The sequence below is a fragment of the Stegostoma tigrinum genome, chromosome 23 (assembly GCF_030684315.1).
Source record: "Stegostoma tigrinum isolate sSteTig4 chromosome 23, sSteTig4.hap1, whole genome shotgun sequence".
NCBI lineage: Eukaryota > Metazoa > Chordata > Chondrichthyes > Orectolobiformes > Stegostomatidae > Stegostoma > Stegostoma tigrinum.
The window spans coordinates 47,584,209-47,605,617 of NC_081376.1; the positions used below are offsets into that span (position 1 = coordinate 47,584,209).

Consider the following 21,409-nt stretch of genomic DNA (forward strand, 5'->3'; position numbering starts at 1 on the left):
CCTTAATCAATCACTTGTCTGCCCAACACATAAAACAGGTTCCCATTTATGCAGGCGGAAAACTGCTGTTGGTGTGACCTCATTTCTTGTGAATCAAGATCATTCATCATTATTTCATCAGCCACTACACAGTCTCACTTTTCTAAATAAAGTTAAAATGAGAGTATGGAGAGAAATTAGTTGCCTGCAACTCATTTGCAAGGAGCGCCTCTGCAGTTAGCACCTTTTGCAAACCTCAAATAAAAGGATGACATTTAAATAATCCATAGTAACGAGTGGTCGATAGGCTTTTTGGGGAATCAGTTTTGCATTTAAGAGAAATGAAACAAAACAAATGTCCAAGCTTGAATTACGGAACAGGAGGCGTGGAATATTACTTTTTTAAAAAAGGCAGGTAACATAGTTTTGTGGCATAATGCATTCTGTGTCAGGGAACATGTATAGTCTTGTAAGACAACTGGCCTGCGTTATCATATCTTGTGCAGTACCACTTCCTTACAGCACTATTTTTAATCATCACCAGAGCAACACACAGTAAGGTTTCTCTCTGTTGCTAAAACTCTCTTGTCATCACACAAAATATGAATAAAAGTTTGATTTGATTTATTTATTGTCACGTGCATTTATTACAAATACAGCGAAAAGTGGAGTTTAGTGTCGCCTCTCTCTGGCACCATCTTGAAGTGCAGAAAATATACCAAAACACAGAACATAGAGCCAGAAAAACAAAACATTGAAGCTCATCTTAGGGGAGGTGATGGCCTAGTGGTATTATCACTGGACTATTAATCCAGGGACCCAGATAGTGTTCTGGGGATCAAAGTTCGAATCACGCTACGGCAAATGGTGGAAATTGAATTCAATAAAATATGTGGAATTAAGAATCGAACGATGGTTGTGAATCCATTGTCAAGAGTTGGGAACAACCCATCTAGTTCACTAATGCCCTTTAAGGAAGGAAACTGCCATCCTTAGCTGGTCTGACCTACATGTGACTCCAGGCCCACAGCAATGTGGTTAACTCTTAAGTGCCTCCTGGGCAATTAGGGATGGGCAAAAATTGCTGGCCTGGCCAGTGATGCCCTCATCCCGTGAATGAATAAAAGAAAAGAAAATGCACTTCTCTCGATAAAGTTGGGTCGTCTTCGGAACAGCTCCCGCTTCAAGCTCAGCCACGGGCCTGTATCTGGTCTCCTCCACCCTGATGCCTCCCTCATGTCCACGCTGCCAAAAACTCTGCAACTGCGCTTCATCACTGCCGCTGAAACAAAGAATCACTACTCTCCGGCTCCATCGTGCCTCCACCAGTGCCATACCTGCCATGAGTTCCAACTGGGCCGGCCTCGCCGATGCAGCCTCTGCCAATGCCACAGAGTCCTGCGCTGGACCTAGCCCCGGAACCTGAAGCCTCACGTCAGCTTGCAAGTCTAGACTAAGGGATTAAGCCTGAGACCTGCTCCTTGCTCACTGGGACACTGGGATGGAGCCGCATCTGCCTGATCCTGGCTACTTTAGTTTTGTTTTCGCAGAAGAGAACATAGAACATTACAGCACAGTACAGGCCCTTCGGCCCTCGATGTTGTGCCGACCTGTCATACCGATCTCAAGCCCATCTAACCTACACTATTCCATGTACGTCTATATGCTTGTCCAATGACGACTTAAATGTACCTAAAGTTGGCGAATCTACTACCGTTGCAGGCAAAGTGTTCCATTTCCTTACTACTCTCTGAGTAAAGAAACTACCTCTGACATCTGTCCTATATCTTTCACCCCTCAATTTAAAGCTATGCCCCCTCGTGCTCGCCGTCACCATCCTAGGAAAAAGGCTCTCCCATCCACCCTATCTAACCCTCTGATTATTTTATATGTTTCAATTAAGTCACCTCTCAACCTTCTTCTCTCTAATGAAAACAGCCTCAAGTCCCTCAGCCTTTCCTCGTAAGACCTTCCCTCCATACCAGGCAACATCCTAGTAAATCTCCTCTGCACCCTTTCCAAAGCTTCCACATCCTTCTTATAATGCGGTGATCAGAACTGTACACAATACTCCAAGTGCGGCCGCACCAGAGTTTTGTACAGCTTCACCATAACCTCTTGGTTCCGGAACTCGATCCCTCTATTAATCAAAGCTAAAACACTGTATGCCTTCTTAACAGCCCTGTCAACCTGGGTGGCAACTTTCAAGAATCTGTGTACATGGACACCCAGATCTCTCTGCTCATCTACACTGCTAAGAATCTTACCATTAGCCCTGTACTTTGCATTCCGGTTACTCCTACCAAAGTGCATCACCTCACACTTGTCTGCATTAAACTCCATTTGCCACCTCTCAGCCCAGCTCTGCAGCTTATCTATGTCTCTCTGCAACCTACAGCATCCTTCATCACTATTCACAACTCCACAGACCTTAGTGTCATCTGCAAATTTACTAACCCATCCTTCTACGCCCTCATCCAGGTCATTTATAAAAATGACAAACAGCAGTGGACCCAACACCGACCCTTGCGGTACACCACTAGTAACTGGTCTCCAGGATGAACATTTCCCATCAACTACCACCCTCTGTTTTCTTTCAGCAAGCCAATTTCCGATCCAAACTGCTATATCTCCCACAATCCCATTCCTCCGCAGGACACAAGTAACTTCCCAGAAATGTTGGGAAGCTGAATGCGAAGGAAGAATTGATGGAGATTAGTATTAGCGAAGAAAAGTAGTGCTAAAGAAATTAAAGGACTGAAAGCTAACAAATCCCCAGGGGCCGGTAATCTATATCCCTGGGCATCATAGGAGATGGCCAAGGAAATAACGATGCATTGTCATTTTCCAAACTTCTGTAGAATCTGAAACAGTCCAGGCAGATTGGACGGAGGTAAATGTAATCCCGTTGTTCAAAAAAGAGAGAGAGAGAAAACTTGGACTTGCAGAATGGTTAGACTACCATTAGTGGCCAAGAATTGCTATAATCCATTATAAAGGGTGTAATTATAGGACACTTTGAAAAATATGAACAGGATTACACAAAGTCAACTTGAATCTATAAAGGAGTTCATCTTTGACAAACCTTGCGGAGATTTCTAAGTATGTAATTAGTCAAATAGGTGAGAACAGATCAGTGGATGTGGTGCATTACAGAACGCTTTTGATGAAGTCCCACACAAGAGATGATTGTGCAAAATCAAAGCACTTGGGATTGGTGGCAATATGTTGGCTTGGATTGAGAATTGTCTAGCAAACAGGAAGCAGGAAGTGGAAAAAAATGGGTCATGGAATTCAGTGACAATTGGGCTACTGTGGGAATCAGTGCTTGAATCCCAGCCATTCAGAATATCAAGTAACAACGTGAATGCAAGAATCAAATGTTTCTTGATCTTGTCACCAATGGGAACAGCTTTTAACCTGTACACATTGTTCAGAACCCTCATGATTTTGAACTTCGGTATAACATCTCCTCTCGACTTCTCTTCTCCAGGAAAACAATCCCAACCTCTTCAATCTGTCTGCGTTTCTCCTCTATTGAAGTTTATCTTCCCTGGAACCCCTCTTTATGAATCTTTACTGCCCTCTTGCTAATGCTTTTATATTTTTCGTAAAGTGTAGCATCCAGAACAAGTCAGAAGACTCCAGTTGAGGCCAAAACAATGTTTTATATGACTTTAAACAAAGCTTGCTTGCTTTTGAATCACATGGGAGATTTTATGTGCGATCCATCGTACCAATGAATGCTGCCAAGCTGACAACCTTTTTGAGCTTTCTACTTCAGAAAAGTTGTGTCTGATTATCATTGAGCATATCTGAGACAGAGCTCAATGGATCTTTAGATCTGAAGGGAATCAAAACATATTGGGATAGTGTGGGATATGGAATTTAAATGGACAATCAGGGATGATCTTTTTGAATAGCAGAACTAAAAGGGCCAAATGACATTTCCTCTTTCCAGTAATTTCCTGTATTCTTATGATGGAGTTAATACAATTATCAAGAGGGGGAACATATTCAATGCCTTGATTATGCTGTTGATTTTGATTCAAATCTGGAATTAAGCAATAAAATTCTGTCGACTTAGAAATGTAATATTTTGGAACATATGGTTGCAAGAACTGCAAATCTCAAAGTTGACTTTTGTTCATGGTCTTATTTGAGAAAACAAAGGATATTTAGCAATGTCAATTATTTAATGTTTCTATGTAATAGGGAAGAACAGAGACTGTTGGTCTCTCTAAGGCACCTGCTTAAACCACGAGAGACAAATTGTGGTATTGTTGGTTATGACACATCTGTTCGTGAACTCAGAATACAGATAGTTTACTCGCTGTTCTGCATTGCTAAGTGCCAGTTGGTGGGGATATAACCATCTTATATATTCACAGAGTGGGTGTTTCATTTTATCACTGCTGAGGGCTAACGTTACAGCTCCTGTCAGCATTGTGATAAATGATCAGCTTTTCCATATGGCCCCAATGCACTACTTCATTGCTGATTTCAATAAACATGATTGGTGAGGGTTCTTTGGTTTGCTTAATGCAATATAAGTTCCCCACAAAGCACTTAAATCTATTACATTTTATGTTCCATCACAAGGATTTCATGCTCAGTCACAAGGTGGAATCTGATCTCAAACCCATCACGGGAATAGAATCTAATTCTGAAACCTCATGGAGAGACTAAAAAAGCCACCTTTATCTGCTTGTCACATGAACTGGCTCAAAACAGACAAGATTTTTTAAAAATTAACCAATCCATCCCCTCTTTACTCCGGATTTGGGCATCAGAAGGCCAGTCTATAACATACCAGGAAACCTCCAAAGCAAAAATAAAACAAGTTTTGACTCCTTTATTCTGGCATTAGAATGGAACAATTTGACAAAATAGAGCTGAGGTCACAACTGGTGATGGTTTATGATGTGGTTTGATGTCACACTGTAAGGTTGGGTTCTTTACACACAGGTCAAGGATGGACAGACTTCAGGTTTGACTTTGAAGTTACATTATTAATTATTTACTCATATTAATTACTACCTTATATGGTAATCAGAGGCAGACCAGGCTCTGACCTACTGTTACATGAAGTAATAACTGATCTACCTTCTCCATGATATTGTGGTGCTGGTGTTGGACTAGGGTGGACAAAGACAAAAGACACACGACAACAGGTTATAGCCATTTCTGCAAAAGTGTCCTGACCCAAAATGTCAACTTTTCTATTGCTCTGATACTGCATGGCCTGCTGTGTTCCTCCAGGTCCACACCGTGTTATCTCTGGCTCCAGCATCAGCAGTTCCAACTATCTCAGGTGATAGTCCAACAGGTTTATCAGAAATCACAAGCTTTCGGAGTGCTGCTCCTTCATCAGGTGAAGAGTTCACTGAAGATTTCATCTGACAAAGTAGCAGCGCTCTAAAAACTTATGATTTCAAATAAACCCGTTGGATTATAACTTGGTGTCCATACGACTTCTGAATTTACCTTCTTCATGGGTTCAAGTTCATGTGATTTCTGCATTTCTTCCAGAGAGTCTTACTCTAGCACGTCTTAGAAAGTTTTCTAACACTGCGCACTCTATGGTATTTATACTCAGTGATGTGCAGCTCTGTGACATCATCATAAGGTTGCGTCAGGGTCCTAACCCTTTACACAACAGGTACCATTCTTACATGAACCTTACAGAGCTAACACTTTGTGCAAAAGCAACAGAGAAGCATGAGGGACAAGGGTATTTCACATAAACATAGCAACGGTCACACTATCTTCCCTAATGACTATCCTATTTCACAACATTTATTCCTTTTCCTACTGCAAACTTTCAACACTAAATCCATGGATGGAAGTGGAGGGGTCTGATACCTCATCATTATCCTGTAAATTTGCAATTGAGGAATTTTGCTTTAAACTCCACACCAGTTAAGGTGACCTCATAATCATGCCAAAATATGAATCAATCCTATTCTGGCATATACTTCTCAGACTTCCACCAAATTTTCTATGGTAGGATGAGAGACCTAACCAGACCTTGCGGCAATAAGCCCTTGTGAAAACTTGATGCAGCTCGGACAAATTTGAAAAAAAGATGAGATTCAGTCCAACGTATCTCATGGAATAATTTGATGAGCAGAATGGGGATTTTACTAATGCCCTGTCCAAAATTATCCCTTAACCAACACCATCACATGTAAATTAACTGATAGTCTGTCTTATTTCCTTTTCTTCTAGTTTTACTCCAGTTTATAAGATATTCATTGGCCATGAAGCACTTTATTACACAATAGCAGACTTTTTATGATGTTTCAACTTGGTCCTGTATTTATCAACATGTTTCACGTTGGGAGTGTAGGACCCTGGGTGCATGGCTTGGCCTAGTGATTGGTTCATGGCCAACTTACACGAAACATACATGAGCTACTACATCAAACTGGAGGAGCAGGAGGACCCAGAAAAGGCTGCATCCTCTTACATTGTCAGGAAATGACCAGTTTGGTGGGAGCATAAATCATCCAGGAATCTTAGATGGACCCCAAACCAATAATGCAAATTGCTTGGGCTGTATATACTCACACCACCCACCTTACTGGTCCCTCAGCTTCTGACCTTTAAGGGTAGAATGGTCACTGTCTTCAATGACCATGTTAACATTACTATTCAATTGTGGTGCATCATCAAACAGCATTAGTAAGCGTTCTTGCAAATATCTGTCATTGGTTGATTGCAATCATTGGAATTGTACTTACTGTTACCATATTCACAATAGGTGAGAATATACTACGCAGAATTTACCAGCCCAGCTGATCCATGCCAGCACTTTTTCTCTTTGTCCTGGGAGTGTCATTGGCAAGACCAGTTTTAAAATCAGTGTGGAAGCAGGCCATTCAGCCCACCAAGTCCACACTGACACTCTGACAGCATCCCATCCCGAACTGCCCCCCCTACTCTATTTTCCACAGCCAGCCCACCTAACCTGCACATTCCTGGACCTTACGGGCAATTTAGCACGGCAAATCCATATAAACCTGCACGCCTTTGGACGAGAACCCGAGCACCCAGAGGAAACTCATGCAGACACAGGGAGGATGTGCAAAATCCACACAGACAGTCAACCACGGGTGGGATTGAACCCAGGTCTCTGGCACTGTGAGGCAGCAGTGCTAACCACTGAACGATTCATGCTGGCCCTTACCATTCCATTGCCCATTGCTAATTGCCCCTGAGAATGTGGTAGTAACCCATAATCTTGAGAAGCTGTAATATGTGTGGTGCAGATACACCCACAATGCTGAATGGGAAAGGAGTCCCAGAATAGAGTTGTGTTAAAGGAATGGCGACATATCCCCAAGTTGAGATGGTGAGTTTTTTTTAATTCATTCATGGTATAAGGGCATCGCTGGCTAGGCAGCATTAATTGTCCATCCATAATTGCCCAGAGAGTAGTTCAGAGTCAACCACATTGCTATGGGTTTGGAGTCACATGTAGGCCAGACCAGGTAAGGATGGCAGTTTACTTCCCTAAAGGACATTAGTGACTTGGAAGTGACTGGATTCCAATGCAGCTGCTATCTTTGACTTCCAACATAAATTTGGGAGATATTTTAGAAGGTACTTTGGCAAGTTTGTTGGATTATGTTGAGTTTTTGACTATTGTTGCAGCTGCGCTCATCCATGTAGGTGGAGAATACTCAATGACAGCTTTCAATTTGCCTTGTAGATAGTGGAAGCATTCTGAAGGAGTTAGGACTTGAGTCATTCACTACAGAATTCCCAGACTCTTGATCGTTTTTGTACGTACATGGCTGGTCTGATTACATTTCGGATCGATGGTAACTCCAAGCTGTCAATGGTAAGGAATTGAGCGAGTAACGCTGTTGAAAGTTAAATGGAGGTATTCCACTAAGAAAGCTTTCAGATAATTTTCTGTCCAATTCATAAGCAAAACTTAAATATGGTATGACTTAAATCACCTTAAGAATACATTCATGGTCAGAACTCAACAGGTCAAACAAGATAAAAGAGTGTCAAATAGAGGAGAATCCTTGAGAGGGGTTTTTTCGCTTTGAAGTGGAAATTTCATTCTACTGACGAGTTCCAAAATGAATGAGATCACAAAGAGTAAAATTGTCACATCAGAAATAATTTAAGAAAGTTCTTTACTTCGTTGATAAATCTTATAGGCATGTACAGTAGATGCCCTCACTGTTTGACTTCATTAGGGTCCTTTCTCTTAGTTTTATATATAAATACAAACATATAAATGTGCAATTCTCTATAACCTTTTATAATTGGGTATTCTTTTTATTGTGTACTTTCACACGGATAAATAACCACAGTGCAAATACTTGATGCATTTGAATATCGATGCTGTAGGATATTATTATACATGGAGACTTGCTCAATTTGTCATAGATTTCCAAGTGCTGGCTGGAATTCTGCAAGAAATTCTCATTCAGGTAACTTTCACAAAGTGACGGCTAAGGTTGGGAGTGCTTTAAAATGATTTTAAAGCCACATTGCTGTTTACATTCACTCTGTGCTCTGAAAAGCAATGCCTTGGAAGTACTTGAATTAGACTTGATGGCTTATTAGTGTGCCCCACAGGTTGACTAGAGACACAATCTAATTTTCCAGTTATGCCCATCTAAATGCCGTGCTACAACGCCACAGTATTTCTGCAAGATGGCGCAGGACGGGTGGAATTTAACGTTTGCGGGGAATAGAGCCATCCGCTGGCTGGAGAGCTGGTGGCAACCCTTTCCAGGCATTTGATGGGAGCAGTTCCTGGTGAAGTGGCCTGTCGGCTGCTCTCACAATTGCCAAGCCCTGCAAGGAAATTTCCTGCCTCCAGCTCAACAGTAATAGCAGGGCTATGGGAGTGGAGGCCATTGGCAGTACTCCAGCCAATGCAGGGAAGAATGGCCATCAGCATGAAGGAGAGCAGGGTGACTTTCTATGGTCCTGCCATTCTGCTGGCAGTCACCACCATTGAACGCCTGGGAATGAGGGACCTCCCCCACGAAGGTAATACCCTCTCCAGGTATTAAATTCAGTGCCATACGCACATTGCATTGACAAAAGACCTCCCTTAACATTATCCATGTGAAATGCTGGAGGAGAAAGGCAACTCTTGTCTTGCCACTGCTATTCTTTGCAGGCTCAAAGTGCAGTTCCGATCACATGTGATATGTCGGTCTATTACGAAGGAACATTGCAACCTGGATTTCAGTTCGCACACCCAAGTCCTTCTTGCTGGAGGTATTCCAGTGCCCTGTATTCACCTTCTGAAACTGTACCAACCGCACCATCTCCCTGGGGAGTTCATCTGTGGAAATACAAACGAATCTTCATGATTAGATCGCACACTGGACTGTACAATGCTAAGTTAACAGGAAATAATGTGGTGAGTCATTAGTTGACTTTACCACATAGTAAATAATTGACTAGTCATCATCCATACTTTATAATGAGAATATTCATTTTTAGTGAAAAGCAACACAGAACTTAGATCATGACTTACCAACTCTTGGAGTGGTCTTCAAGGCGTAGGTGATATCATTGTGATGCTGCAAATTGATTATCTGGGCAATAGTTTTCTCCAGGCTTGTTAGGAATTTCCTTGGTGATCTTTTGGAGTTCAATGCTGTAGACCAGATCTTTCTGATTAGATAAAGTCATTGATTCCCTCTCAATAATCAATAGCATTTCCACTCCTTAGAGCATTGCTTTAGTCCTTTGGTAATACTGACCCACGTCTTAGCATCTGCTAAGGATAGAATGGCTTTCTCTCTTGAAAAAAAATTGTTTTTCTGGATTGAATTGCTGGGGGATAAAGTTCTCCTTTGCTGAAGCATGATCTCATGTTTCATTTTCTCATACTAAGTCAGATCATTTTATGCAGGTCAACTGGTTCACTTACATGGATAAAAATATCAAATTTGTATAAATAAACCAACACTTGTTCAGAAGGTTACTATTTCTGCTGACTGTATGTTGAAGTCCAGAGTAACCACAACTGCATTCGATGATCATAAATATGCGAAATGTTATGTTAATCTGCTTGAAGTGTCCAACAGATGAAAACAATCTCCCATGGTCTGCAATAGTCTTAAAAGTACAAGTTAACGGAAGGGATACAGAGGAACATACTTGCTGATTCATTTGTATGCTAAAAGATAAAGTTGTCACAGTACCTAGGCTCTCAGGTGGCTTAACCTGAAGATCACCACATCTCAAGCAAGGGAGGACATTGAGAAGGAGAGTCCTTCATGTTAATCTCAGCTGCTGCAGCAGGATTTGAAACCATATTGTTGGTATTACTCTATATTGTAAACTAGTCACCCAGCCATCACAGTTAACCAACACCTGATAGGTAATCTGCGTCCATATGTTATAATTTGAATAATCAAAGGAGTTTTGGTGGTTTGGTAATCTAGTGCACAGTATATGACGGTAACAATGGCTAATGCAGTGGGCAATTGAAAATAGCCGCAGTGAAAATTAAGTACCCAAAGTACCTCAATAATAAAGTTTGGTAACTGAAATCGATATCAGATTTGATTCAAAGACAAAAATAGAAATTGCTTCAAAAGCTCAGCAAGTCTGGCAGCACCTGCGGAGAGAATCAGAGTTAACATTTTGGGTCAAGTTCTGAGGAAGGGTCACTAGACCCCAAAACGTTAACTCTGATTTCGCTCCACAGATGCTGCCAGACTTGCTGAGCTTTTGAAGCAATTTCTATCTTTGTCTCTAATTTACAGCATCCACAGTTCATTTCAGTTTATTCAGATTTGATACATTTTTATCATTATGAATATTTGTCAGCTTTCCATTGAAATTCTTAGTCTTCAGCTCTTTGACAAGCCTAGAACGAGCCTCTATGTATGTACAAGGTCCTTCCAAGCTCCCCAGTTCACAGCTGACCTTCATGGAAGACAACTATTGGAAATCAATAAGCAGAAAGAATAGTTCTGCAGCATAGCTACAATAAATGTAAACGCTCTCAATGACAGCTGACATTATGTGCATGCACACACAACATGAGTCATGGGACAAAGATAGAACAAACAGGGCCAGACATCTGATTGTGTCCACTTAATTTCCACTTAAATAAATTTCATTCACATTGCAGTTTATTAGTAACAGATCAACTGAGCAACTGAGCTGGCTTTGGCTATGGATTCGGAATCTGAACAACCCACAGTACTTTCTATTGACTACAGCTGGTAGCTTAATTGTCCAGATTCTTCTGCTTAAAAGGCCCTGATGTCTACAACTTGGATGCTTGCTTCATCATGTGAATCCATACATTTTATATTCTGGTAGCTTTTGTGACCGCTTTAGGAAACTGGGCTGTGCAAAGATGGAACTACAGTTTCTCCTACCTTGGGTAAATACAGGGGTGAGTTTTGAACACAAGCTAAAATCAGCAGTTCTGTGCGAAGAGAGAGGGAGGATAAAGTCAACAGAAGGTTAAGTGTTGTCATAGTTATTGCCAAGCATTATTGTTAAGACCATACAATATTGGAGCAGAAGCAGACCATTCATACTACTGATGAGATCATGGCTCACCTAATAATTCTCAACTCCATTTACCTGCCTTTTTCCCATAACTCTTGATTTCCTTTACTGATTAAAAATCTGTCTACCCCAGCCTTGAATATAATTAATTCCCCAGACCCTGCAGGCCTCTACTGTAAAAAATTCCACAGATTCAATTCAGTGGGAGAACATCTGACTTCTGAACACTTGTACTTACGAACACAGGCATCATTTCCTGTACTTAGAAACAGCTCCTTTACGTGCCCTGAGTTAGTAGGAACTGCTGATGCTGAAGCCTGAGATAACAAGGTGTAGAACTGGAGGAACACAGCAGGCCAGGCAGCATCAGAGGAGCAGGAAAGCTGACATCCAGACCCAAAACATCAGCTTTCTTGCTCCTCTGATGCTGCCTGGCCTGCTGTATCCTTTACTTGCCCTGTTTTGTTTCTGACTTGTATACAAACCAATTTGTGAACAGACTCCAAATCAGAACCCGTTCATAACCTGGGAACTGCCTGTATCCTCAGAGTGAAGAAACCCCTCTTTATCTCTGCCTTCAACGTGAAACCTCTTAATCTGAGATCATGTGCTTTGGTTCTAAACTCTCCCACAAGGGGAATCCACATCAACACTGTCAACCCTCTCAGACTGCCAGTTTATACATGCACTTCCATATACATAAGTGCACTTGGAGATTTGTCTGTAAGATAATGAAGCCCCTGCAGCTGGCTCTTTTGTGAACCTCTGCTCTTGTGCAAATTTACACAGTGCATTTCTTCACTGATAAATGACCTGAGACTGACATAATAAGCCTCACTGTCACTAATGAAACTGCCCACATTATTAATATCAATGGAGATGTAGCCTTCGGTCTACCTGTCCAATATCAGCTCCTCTAGCTTGTGCAGGTCACACGCAATATATTCCAAAGCCATGTCAGTGATGCGTGGGCACCACGAGAGGTCCAAGCTGCGCAGCTTGCGTAAGTTCTCAGCCACCAGCTCCACACCGTCGTCGGTGACCTTGGAGCAGCCGGAGAGGCTGAGGGCAGTGAGGTTGGGCAGGCTGTGCACCATGTTCACCACGCCGTGATTGGTGATCTCCCAGCAGGAGTTCAGGCGCAGCGTGTGCGTGGTGTACCCTTGCTTGGCAGTGAAATAGGCCATGGCTGTGTCCGTCACATGGTAGGCCTGTAAATTCAGCTCGGTGAGGTTGGGCAGCAGCTGCGAAATGGCGGCGATGGCGTCGTCGGCCACGTTGATGCAGTCGCTGACGCTCAGGGAGGTAATCCGTGCGTTAAGGCTCGACCACAGGCCTGCTTCCGTGAAATCGTTGCAGCCTGACAGCTCCAAATGGGCCAGCCCCTGCATCTGCTCCAACATAACCTAGGAAACGGAGAGCGAAGAGAATGTATAAAACACTGCAGCTTCCATTCCTTAACCACACATCCGTAATCACTTCAAATTGGCAACACATCTTTTATTTAATGAGACAAAGAACTGAATTGCAGCTCCCCTCTCCCACTACCCCCCCATCAGCAGACAAAGAATTACACAGAGCCCCCAGGAGGAAAGCAAACACAAGAAGATTTTTAAAGAAAATTATTTATTTTCTTTCCAAAGCAAATTTTTTCCTGGTGACCTTGAATCCAGTCCATCATGATTCACAGGGTAATCCTCTGGGCCAACATTAGGGCATCTGGATTTCTGTCTCAAGTAGCTCTGACATGATCATACGCAACATGTTATTTTATCATTTAATGTCAAACATAGAACAAACAAAGCCTGTAATTTATACAGTTGGAACACAAGACCTGACCTTTGGTCTCAGTGGTTGATAATTTCATTCAACCGGGGGGCCTGTGTTTCATATTTTAATATTCTAACCAGTTATTAGGGGGCAGTCTAATCAATGTTCACTAGATGGTTTGTCATGGGACCTGCACTATGCATAAAAACCTGTGGGATGTGAATCATATCCAATAATTGGGCTGACCTAAAATAATACATTGAACTGCAGATGTTGCAGATCTGAAACAAAGAAAAAGACAGAAATTGCTGGAGAAACTCAGCAGTTCTGGCAGCATCGGTGGAGAGAGAAACAGAGTTGACGTTTCAAGTCCAGCGATGCTTCTTCATAGCTGTAATCGGCTGGCAATTGTTGAAAATGGCTCTGCTGTGGGATCTAAGATTGTTCTATCAGGCCAGAAATAATCAGATGTTGAACAAAAGGCAGCTTGTGATGGAACTGTTCATGGAGCACCGCACTTTCAATGCAAAATCGCATCTTCATGTTTTATAAAGGATGTGTCAGAGGTTTTTTTTTGTCAGCAGTCAGCTTTTATCAGTCTGTGTCAGCTTTCTTGAAGCACCTGGTCCAACCTTTGCCAAGGTTCAAGGTTGTCCTGTTTACATAGGTTACGCTACCTATAAAATCCCTACAGTGTGGAAGCAGGCCATTCAGCCCGTAGAGTCCACACCCACCTTCCAAAGAACACCCCACCCAGACCCACTGCCCTACCGTATCCCTGTATGTCCCGCAGCTAATCCACCTAACCTGCACATCTTTGGACTGTGCAAGGAAACGAGAGCACCCAATGGAAATCCATACAGATGCGGGGAAAATGTGCAAAACCCAGACAGTTGCTCAATACTGGAATCAAACTCAGGTCATTGGTGCTGTGAGGCAACAGTGCTAAACACTGTGGCACCATGCTGCCCTTTGTGATTGCATGATATATCATGAGCTCTTGATCAATGGCAAGATGATACTTGTGTATGGTCCTAAGCCTATGTGTTCCTGAAAAAATAGAAATCACCAAGGTAAAATAGTCTCAGAGGTGGTAGGGTCTAGGCTCGAAATGTCAGCCTTGCTGCTCCCCTGATGCTGCTTGGCCTGCTGTGTTCATCCAGCTCCACGCCTTGTTAGCTAAGGTAAAATAGTCACTGAGAAACTAAACTGAGAATTTAGAAGGACATTTTTTACCCAAAGAATAATGAAAATGTGGAGTTCAGTACTGCAGAGTGTGTTTTAGATGAATGGATGTATTGCAGGGCATGTGAGATGAGTACATGAGGGAAACAGGAAAGAGCGATATGATAATCACGTTAGAAAGTGAATGCTTGAGAAACATAGTCACTGGCATGGACAATTTCTCTGTTGTATATTCTTAGTAATTCTACACATCAAACTGCCACATATAGATCCAGGCTTGCCAGGTGCTGCCCTTCAGATATTTATAACTAATTGTCTCTCTGTCTCTCTCACTGTCTTTCTCACATTCCGATGGAGAGAGATACCTCTGGTCCTTTGTGGAATGTTGCTAATTTATCTCTGGCTCTTGCACTACATATTCGGATACAAAGGGTCTTGATATCATTATTTGCAATCTCCTGTTAATCTACCAGTTGACAAGCATTTTCATTAGTCCCTAGGAATGCATGTAAACAAATGTGCTTTGTTGGTCCTTTGTCACATATACTGTCGAGTTCTTTTTTAACATTCACAGTGAGAAACTGACCAGGCAATTCCTTTCCAAGATAAATATAAAAATAATACTGGTGAAGGTTTCAGTGCTCTCAGGAAATTATCATGTCAATGCTTACAGTCATCCAGCTAAATCCCACTGCTTGTTGTTTATTCATTCAGGGCACGTGAGTTCACCAAGTCAATCATGGCAGGATTTGAACCCTTATCCTAAGAGCATTTCAGGCTTCCTCACAACATTACAACTGTGCACCATCTCCTGTCCTTTTCTGCAAACCCACACCATGAGGGATAGAGAAAGAAATTTAATCCAGGGATGAGGGTCTCACCTGGAACCATGGGACCTGGCAAAAGCTTTGTGCCAGTTCTTCTGGGGAAAGCCAATGCCCAGGCAGTCAGCTCAGTGGCTACTGATAGGGTCCCATTGGGATTGAGGAGCCCAGCGTTGGAAATCCCTCCCTTTGTGAGCTACAAACCAAGGCAGCAGCCCCTATTTGCCTCCGAGTGAGCAGGAATGGTTGCCAGCGGTGGCCCAGAATTACTGAAGAACCTCTGGCCAGGTCAGCGTTGTGAACAGCCCAACACCATCGCTGTAGCAAGTCCTGAGATGGCCATTTTGGGTTACATTGGTGAACAAGTCGAGCTTCCAGCAAGTGCACTTACAGGACCCAATTTTTACTCAAACATTACCCTGGGAAAACTCATCGATAAGAAACGGCTGGCAGAGATTTCTTCAATTTAAACAAATTGCACCATGAGTTGTATTTGCAGGATTTCACAGCAGTACATTTCCAGAGTGTATGCTTTTGGTCATTGGCTCATTTAGCAGGTTATTACTTTGTTTACATTGAAATGCTAGAGTAGATGGAATCAATTAGCTCCACTCACTGTAAAGTTGAATTTTATTTGTACAAATCAGAATATCTGTAATCCTTCCAGGAGTCACTTATGACTTGAAAGGCACAACGATAATTGTTTCTGAAATGATAGAGAAAATCTTAACAAACAGTGTCAAAAGTCAAACATTGGGCAGATTTTAATGCCATCCTCCATTACAAGTTTGGTGGCATGGAGACATTGAATCAGGCTGGCCAGAAACGTAGAAGATAGGAGCAGAAGTAGGCCATTCACCCCCATGAGGCTGCTCCATTATTCTCTATGATCATGACTGATCACTGATCTCAATACTCTAAGCTTGTCCTCCGCCAACATCCCTTTACCTCTATCGCCACAAGAACTACACCTACTTCCTTCTTGACAACACATAATGTTTTAGCCTCAACCACTTTCTGTGGTAGTGAAAAATGCAGCTTGAGATAGAGCTGTTCATGTGTCACTGCCCTTACAATGCAAACCCTCATCTTTGTGTTTCATGTAGCCTGTGTATGAGGTTGTTTTTCAGCAGTGGGCTTTTCTCGGGCTGTGTCAGCTTTTATGGAGCAGCTGTTCGGGCTTTAGCCAAGGTTCAAGGTTGTCCTGTTTACATAATTTTCACTACCTATGGTTGTAAAATATATCATAAGCTCTTGATTGATGATAAGATGATGTTTGCGTATGGTCTTAACTGTATGTGTTTCAGCAAAAGCACAATCCATCAAAGTAAAACAGTCACTGAGAAACCAAGCTGAGAATTTAGAAGTGTGAAGCTGGATGAACATTGCAGGCCAAGCAGCATCTCAGGAGCACAAAAGCTGACGTTTCAGGCCTAGACCCTTCATCAGAAAAGGGGGATGGGGAGTGGATTCTGAAATAAATAGGGAGAGGCGGGGAGGCAGACAGAAGATGGATAGAGGAGAAGATAGGTGGAGAAGAGAGTATGGGTGGGGAGGTAGGGAGGGGATAGGCCAGTCCCGGGAGGATGGACAGGTCAAGGGGCGGGGGGCATGAGGTTGGTAGGTAGGAAATGGAGGTGTGGCTTGAGGTGGGAGGAGGGGATAGGTGAGAGGAAGAACAGGTTAGGCAGGCAGGGACGAGCTGGGCTGGTTTTGGGATGCAGTGGGGGGAAGGGAGATTTTGAAGGTGGCGAAATCCAATTGATACCATTGGGCTGCAGGATTCCCAAGTGGAATATGAATTGCTGTTTCTCCAGCATCTGCAGTTCCCATTATCTCTGAGAATTTAGAAGAATCTTCCTTATCCAAAGAATACTGAAAGTGTGGAGCTCATTACTACAGAGTGTGTTTTAGAAAAATGGATGAACTGCAGGAAATATGAGGTAAGGAGATGAGAGAAACAGGGAAAAAGGGCTATAATTATTAAGTTATAAAATGAGTGACTGAGAAACACAATCGCTGGATGGACAATTTCTCTGTTGTATGTTCTTTGTAATTGTATTTATACGTCTAGCTGTCTCACCTTGACCCAGGTTTTCCAAGAGGTGCCCCTCAGATACTTATAACCAATTCTCTCTCCTTCTCTCTCTCTTGCTTTCTGATGGAGAGAGACACCTCTGGTTCATTGTGTAATGTTAATATATCTTTGCCTCTCTCACTATGTATTCAGTTAGAAAAGGTTTCGATATCATTATTTGCAATCTCCTGTTAATCTACCAATCAACAAGCTTTGTCGTTAGACCCTAGGAATACATGTGCTTTGTTGGTCCTTTGTCATGTGTACTGTCGAGTTCTTTTTTAACATTCACAGTGAGAAACTGACCAGGCAATTCCTTTCCAAGATAAATATAAAAGTAATACTGGTGAGGGTTTCAGTGTTTTCAGGAAGTAAACATGTCAATGCTTATATCATCCAGCTAAATCTAATTGCCTATTGTTTATTCATTCATGGTATGTAGCCATCACTGGCTGGAGCAGCATTTATTGCTCATCCCTAATTGCCCAAACAGCAGTTAGGGGTCAATTCCATTGCTGTGGGTCTGGAGTCACATATAGCCAGACCTGGTAAGGATGACAGATTTCCAACTCATAACAACATTAGTGAAGCTAATGGGTTTTTATAACAAATGTCAATGGTAGCATGATTACCATTGGATTCCATTTTTAAAAAATACTGAAATCAAGTTTCACCATCAGCACAGTGGTATGCAAACCCCTGTCCTCAGTTTGGGAATTTGAATTATGAATCTCATGACATCACAACCCCCTGTGTGCATCTTTTTGCAGAAGATGGGCTTCAGCAGTTAGAAAAAGTGAGCACTGTTTCTGTAACTACCCCCACCCTCAAGATAAAAGATCACTCGGATTTTATTGAATGGTGAAGCAGGCTTGAGTGGCTGTAATGTCCACTCCTTCTCTTTCCTACATTCTTGCCAGCTGTCTGCCCTGACTTCCTGATACTTTAAATTGCTCAGTTGTTGTTGGCCATGCATTCAGCTGTCAAGGCCTCAAGCTTGGGGATTCCCTCCTTAAATCTTTCCATCTCTACCCGAATTCTGAGATCCCACAGTCTCCCACAGACTCCACCCTTGCCCCACACACAGTGTTCCCAATATCAGTCCCATATTCCACCCTCTCCAGACCACCAGCTGCAGTGATTGAATTGAGGTCAGCCAGCTAGACCTCATAGAATGGGGCTGTTAATCTGATCCAATCAGGGAGCCATGGCTGACAGCTAGGAACAGGGGTTTCAGAGCTTCTGTTCACTCTGAGAGCTGTCTCTGGGTGAGTTGAATCAATGTTAAGGACTCTCTACATTTAAATAAAGGGTGACTTGGCAAGAGGGTACTGGCCTCTGTGGAGTTATTTCACACCACTCCTCCTGTGACCCTATTTTCCATCTGCTCTACCTCCCCTCTAAACTTAAGTTTAGAGTTAAGTTAAGTTAAACTGTAGTTTAAATTACCAAATAAAGTTGCATGTTTTGTTTAGTGTTGAGGTTCAAAATTTCAAAACATTTGCGTTTGTAAACAATTCTGCAAATGTCCTTCATATTGCAATTAGTTCATTTGGGATTCAAGATCTTAATGTATGTTTATTTCATTCACTGATAATCAACAACAGATTACTGTTCATTGGATGGTCACACAAACAATAATGCTCATGCCAACATCAACACAAAACAGCACGGAGTCCTTTAAAAGCAAGCAAATAAGATCCAAACTGAAGAATAAAACCAACACAATATAAATGTATGACAGATATATATTTCAAATAGACTACATGCTGAATTGAGAAGGATCTGTGACAATGAATTGTGTTTGTATTGAAGATGATGTTTGAATGAGAATGATCTGCACAGGAGGAAAGAATAAAGGAGAAAGTATTCTATTTTTGGTATAAAGGATGATGCTTTTGGCATTATATAGATATCAGCAGTTGTTCAAAATGGAAGTGTGACAGGAAAATATTGTATCTGCATATAACTGGTAGAGCAAAGCTGCACCTTGTGTATTATGAAAATGAATGGGAGTGTGGGACTTTCTAATAGAATTTAATGTAACAGAGTTGATTGGGGAATAGTTTGGTCATTCGGAGATCTGTGCTTATTTCAGATCCGTGAATCATACCCAGCTGTAACCTTTGAACTGTGCTCTGTTCAAGTAACAGTCAGAATGTTTAAGGGTTATGTATTAAACAATTATACAATTTTGTATAAAAGGTAGCATTTTATTTTGTATATTTAAACTTCACATTTGAGTATATATGGTTGTTAATTTTAAATTGCATTAATTTATGAATGTATTTGAAATTCCTAACTAACTGAAGTAGTACATACTTTCATGGATACGTCTGTGATTGGCTATAATTCAGCTGCTGATGATCCATAGCACCTTATGAATGCCCAGTGTTGAGTTGCTAAATCTATTCCAATTGTATTCTACTTTGCCTGGTAGTGCCCCACAACATAAGACTGATTGGATTTCCTCAAAGTCCACGATCAAGCGTGGCTCAGCAGCATCACTACCAACTGAGCAGGCCAAGGCCTAAAGGACATATTAACAATTGAGGCTTATTGCAACTGCTTCAACCTTATCTTTGTGTCTGTTGTGCCAGGCTCTTTTATGAGTGAGGATAGGGATATTTGTGGGGCCTCCTCCTCCAGGAAGTTGTTCAACTCTCCAGCTCTGTTCTTGAATGACGTGGCAGGATTGAAGAGCTTAGATCTGATCCTTTAGTTGTGGAATTTCTTAGGTCTGTCTATCATCTGATACCTACATTCCCCAATCTAGGAAGGCATTGGGCACCTCGAGACTCGCTGTGGGGAAAAAAGCAGAAGCCAGGCAGAAACAGCGACAGAGGTACGCTGCTACACTAGTGCGCCACCCACAACTATCTTCTGCCCCAGAGCCTGTGGTAGCCACATTGGTCTGTACAGACACCTACAGACTCACCCCGAGCGTGGAAGTGAGTCATCTTTGTCTGCAAGGGACCACTAATGATGTTGACATTCCCTCTTATTTCTCAATCCACTGAGGTGCCCTCTGAGGACTCTTGAGTGGCATCGGGATAGAATTGGAACAGAGTTTGCACATTCTGTGTCCTTGCCACCCTCAGTGCTAAACAACATTGAGGAGTACTGATTCATTAGATTAAAGAAAACTTAATCATTATAATATACATGATTTTACTTTAATTCAGTTAATGTATTATTTAATCTTGCTTGTAAAAATTGTTGACTGCCTAGTGTCACATTCCTTTTATTGTTAGCTAACAATGGATCTGATTTGATAGCAGAACTCCAGAGATCTGCTGCCTTACATCTTAGCCAGTCTTTAAGGCATTTCTTTATTAATGTAAGTATAAAAACAACAAAGGCCAATATCCATGATTTATCTTCCTAAAAATACACACGTCCAGTGTTCAGTTAAGCTATGAGCATATTGCTGTCAAATCAGTCGGAAGGAGCATTGCATGTGTTATAATGAGATTATGAAAAATGACAGACAAAGTCTTAATGACAGATGGTTTCAATATGTTGCACGCTAACTGAGAAAATGGTCAAGGCTGTGAAATATCCAGCCACCAGTTCCTACAGCAACACACTTTTTGGCTTAGGAGAAGATAAAGGAAATCTGTTGTGTTTTATAGCTTATCTTCAAGATGTTTGATAACTTTAGAACATAGAACATAGAACAATGCAGAGCAGAACAGGCCCTTCCGCCCTCGATGTTGCGCCGACCTGTGAACTAATCTAAGTCCCTCCCCCTAGACTATCCCATCATTATCATATGCTTGTCTGATGTTTACTGAAGATGTTGTCTGCTGCATGGTATTGATCCCTCAGTTCCTCAGCAAACCAACTGTCCACAACTTGCTTACGTCTCAGTTAATCTGGATTATTATTGCATATTTAACAGGGATACGCACATCAGATAAAACTGCGCAGTAACATAGCTTTCAGCACAAACTGTTGTGCTCCACTCAAACACTCCCCATCTTTCCTCCTGTGTGTGTCATGGTAAGCTCATGAGTTGATCCCAAATAAGTTGACGTGGTTATAGTCAACT

At 41.9% G+C, this 21,409-nt stretch overlaps 1 protein-coding gene across 7 annotated transcripts in view; it reads right to left on the reverse strand.

Annotated features, from left to right (window-relative positions):
• Positions 1-21,409, reverse strand: part of fbxl16 (F-box and leucine-rich repeat protein 16) — a 290,017-nt gene that overhangs the window by 30,532 nt on the left and 238,076 nt on the right. For all 7 annotated transcript variants that reach the window (XM_059654147.1, XM_059654148.1, XM_048552820.2 and 4 more), the window contains exon 3: positions 12,397-12,905. In XM_059654147.1, the coding sequence (XP_059510130.1) occupies positions 12,397-12,905 (509 nt within the window). The remainder of the gene's footprint in view (positions 1-12,396; positions 12,906-21,409) is intronic.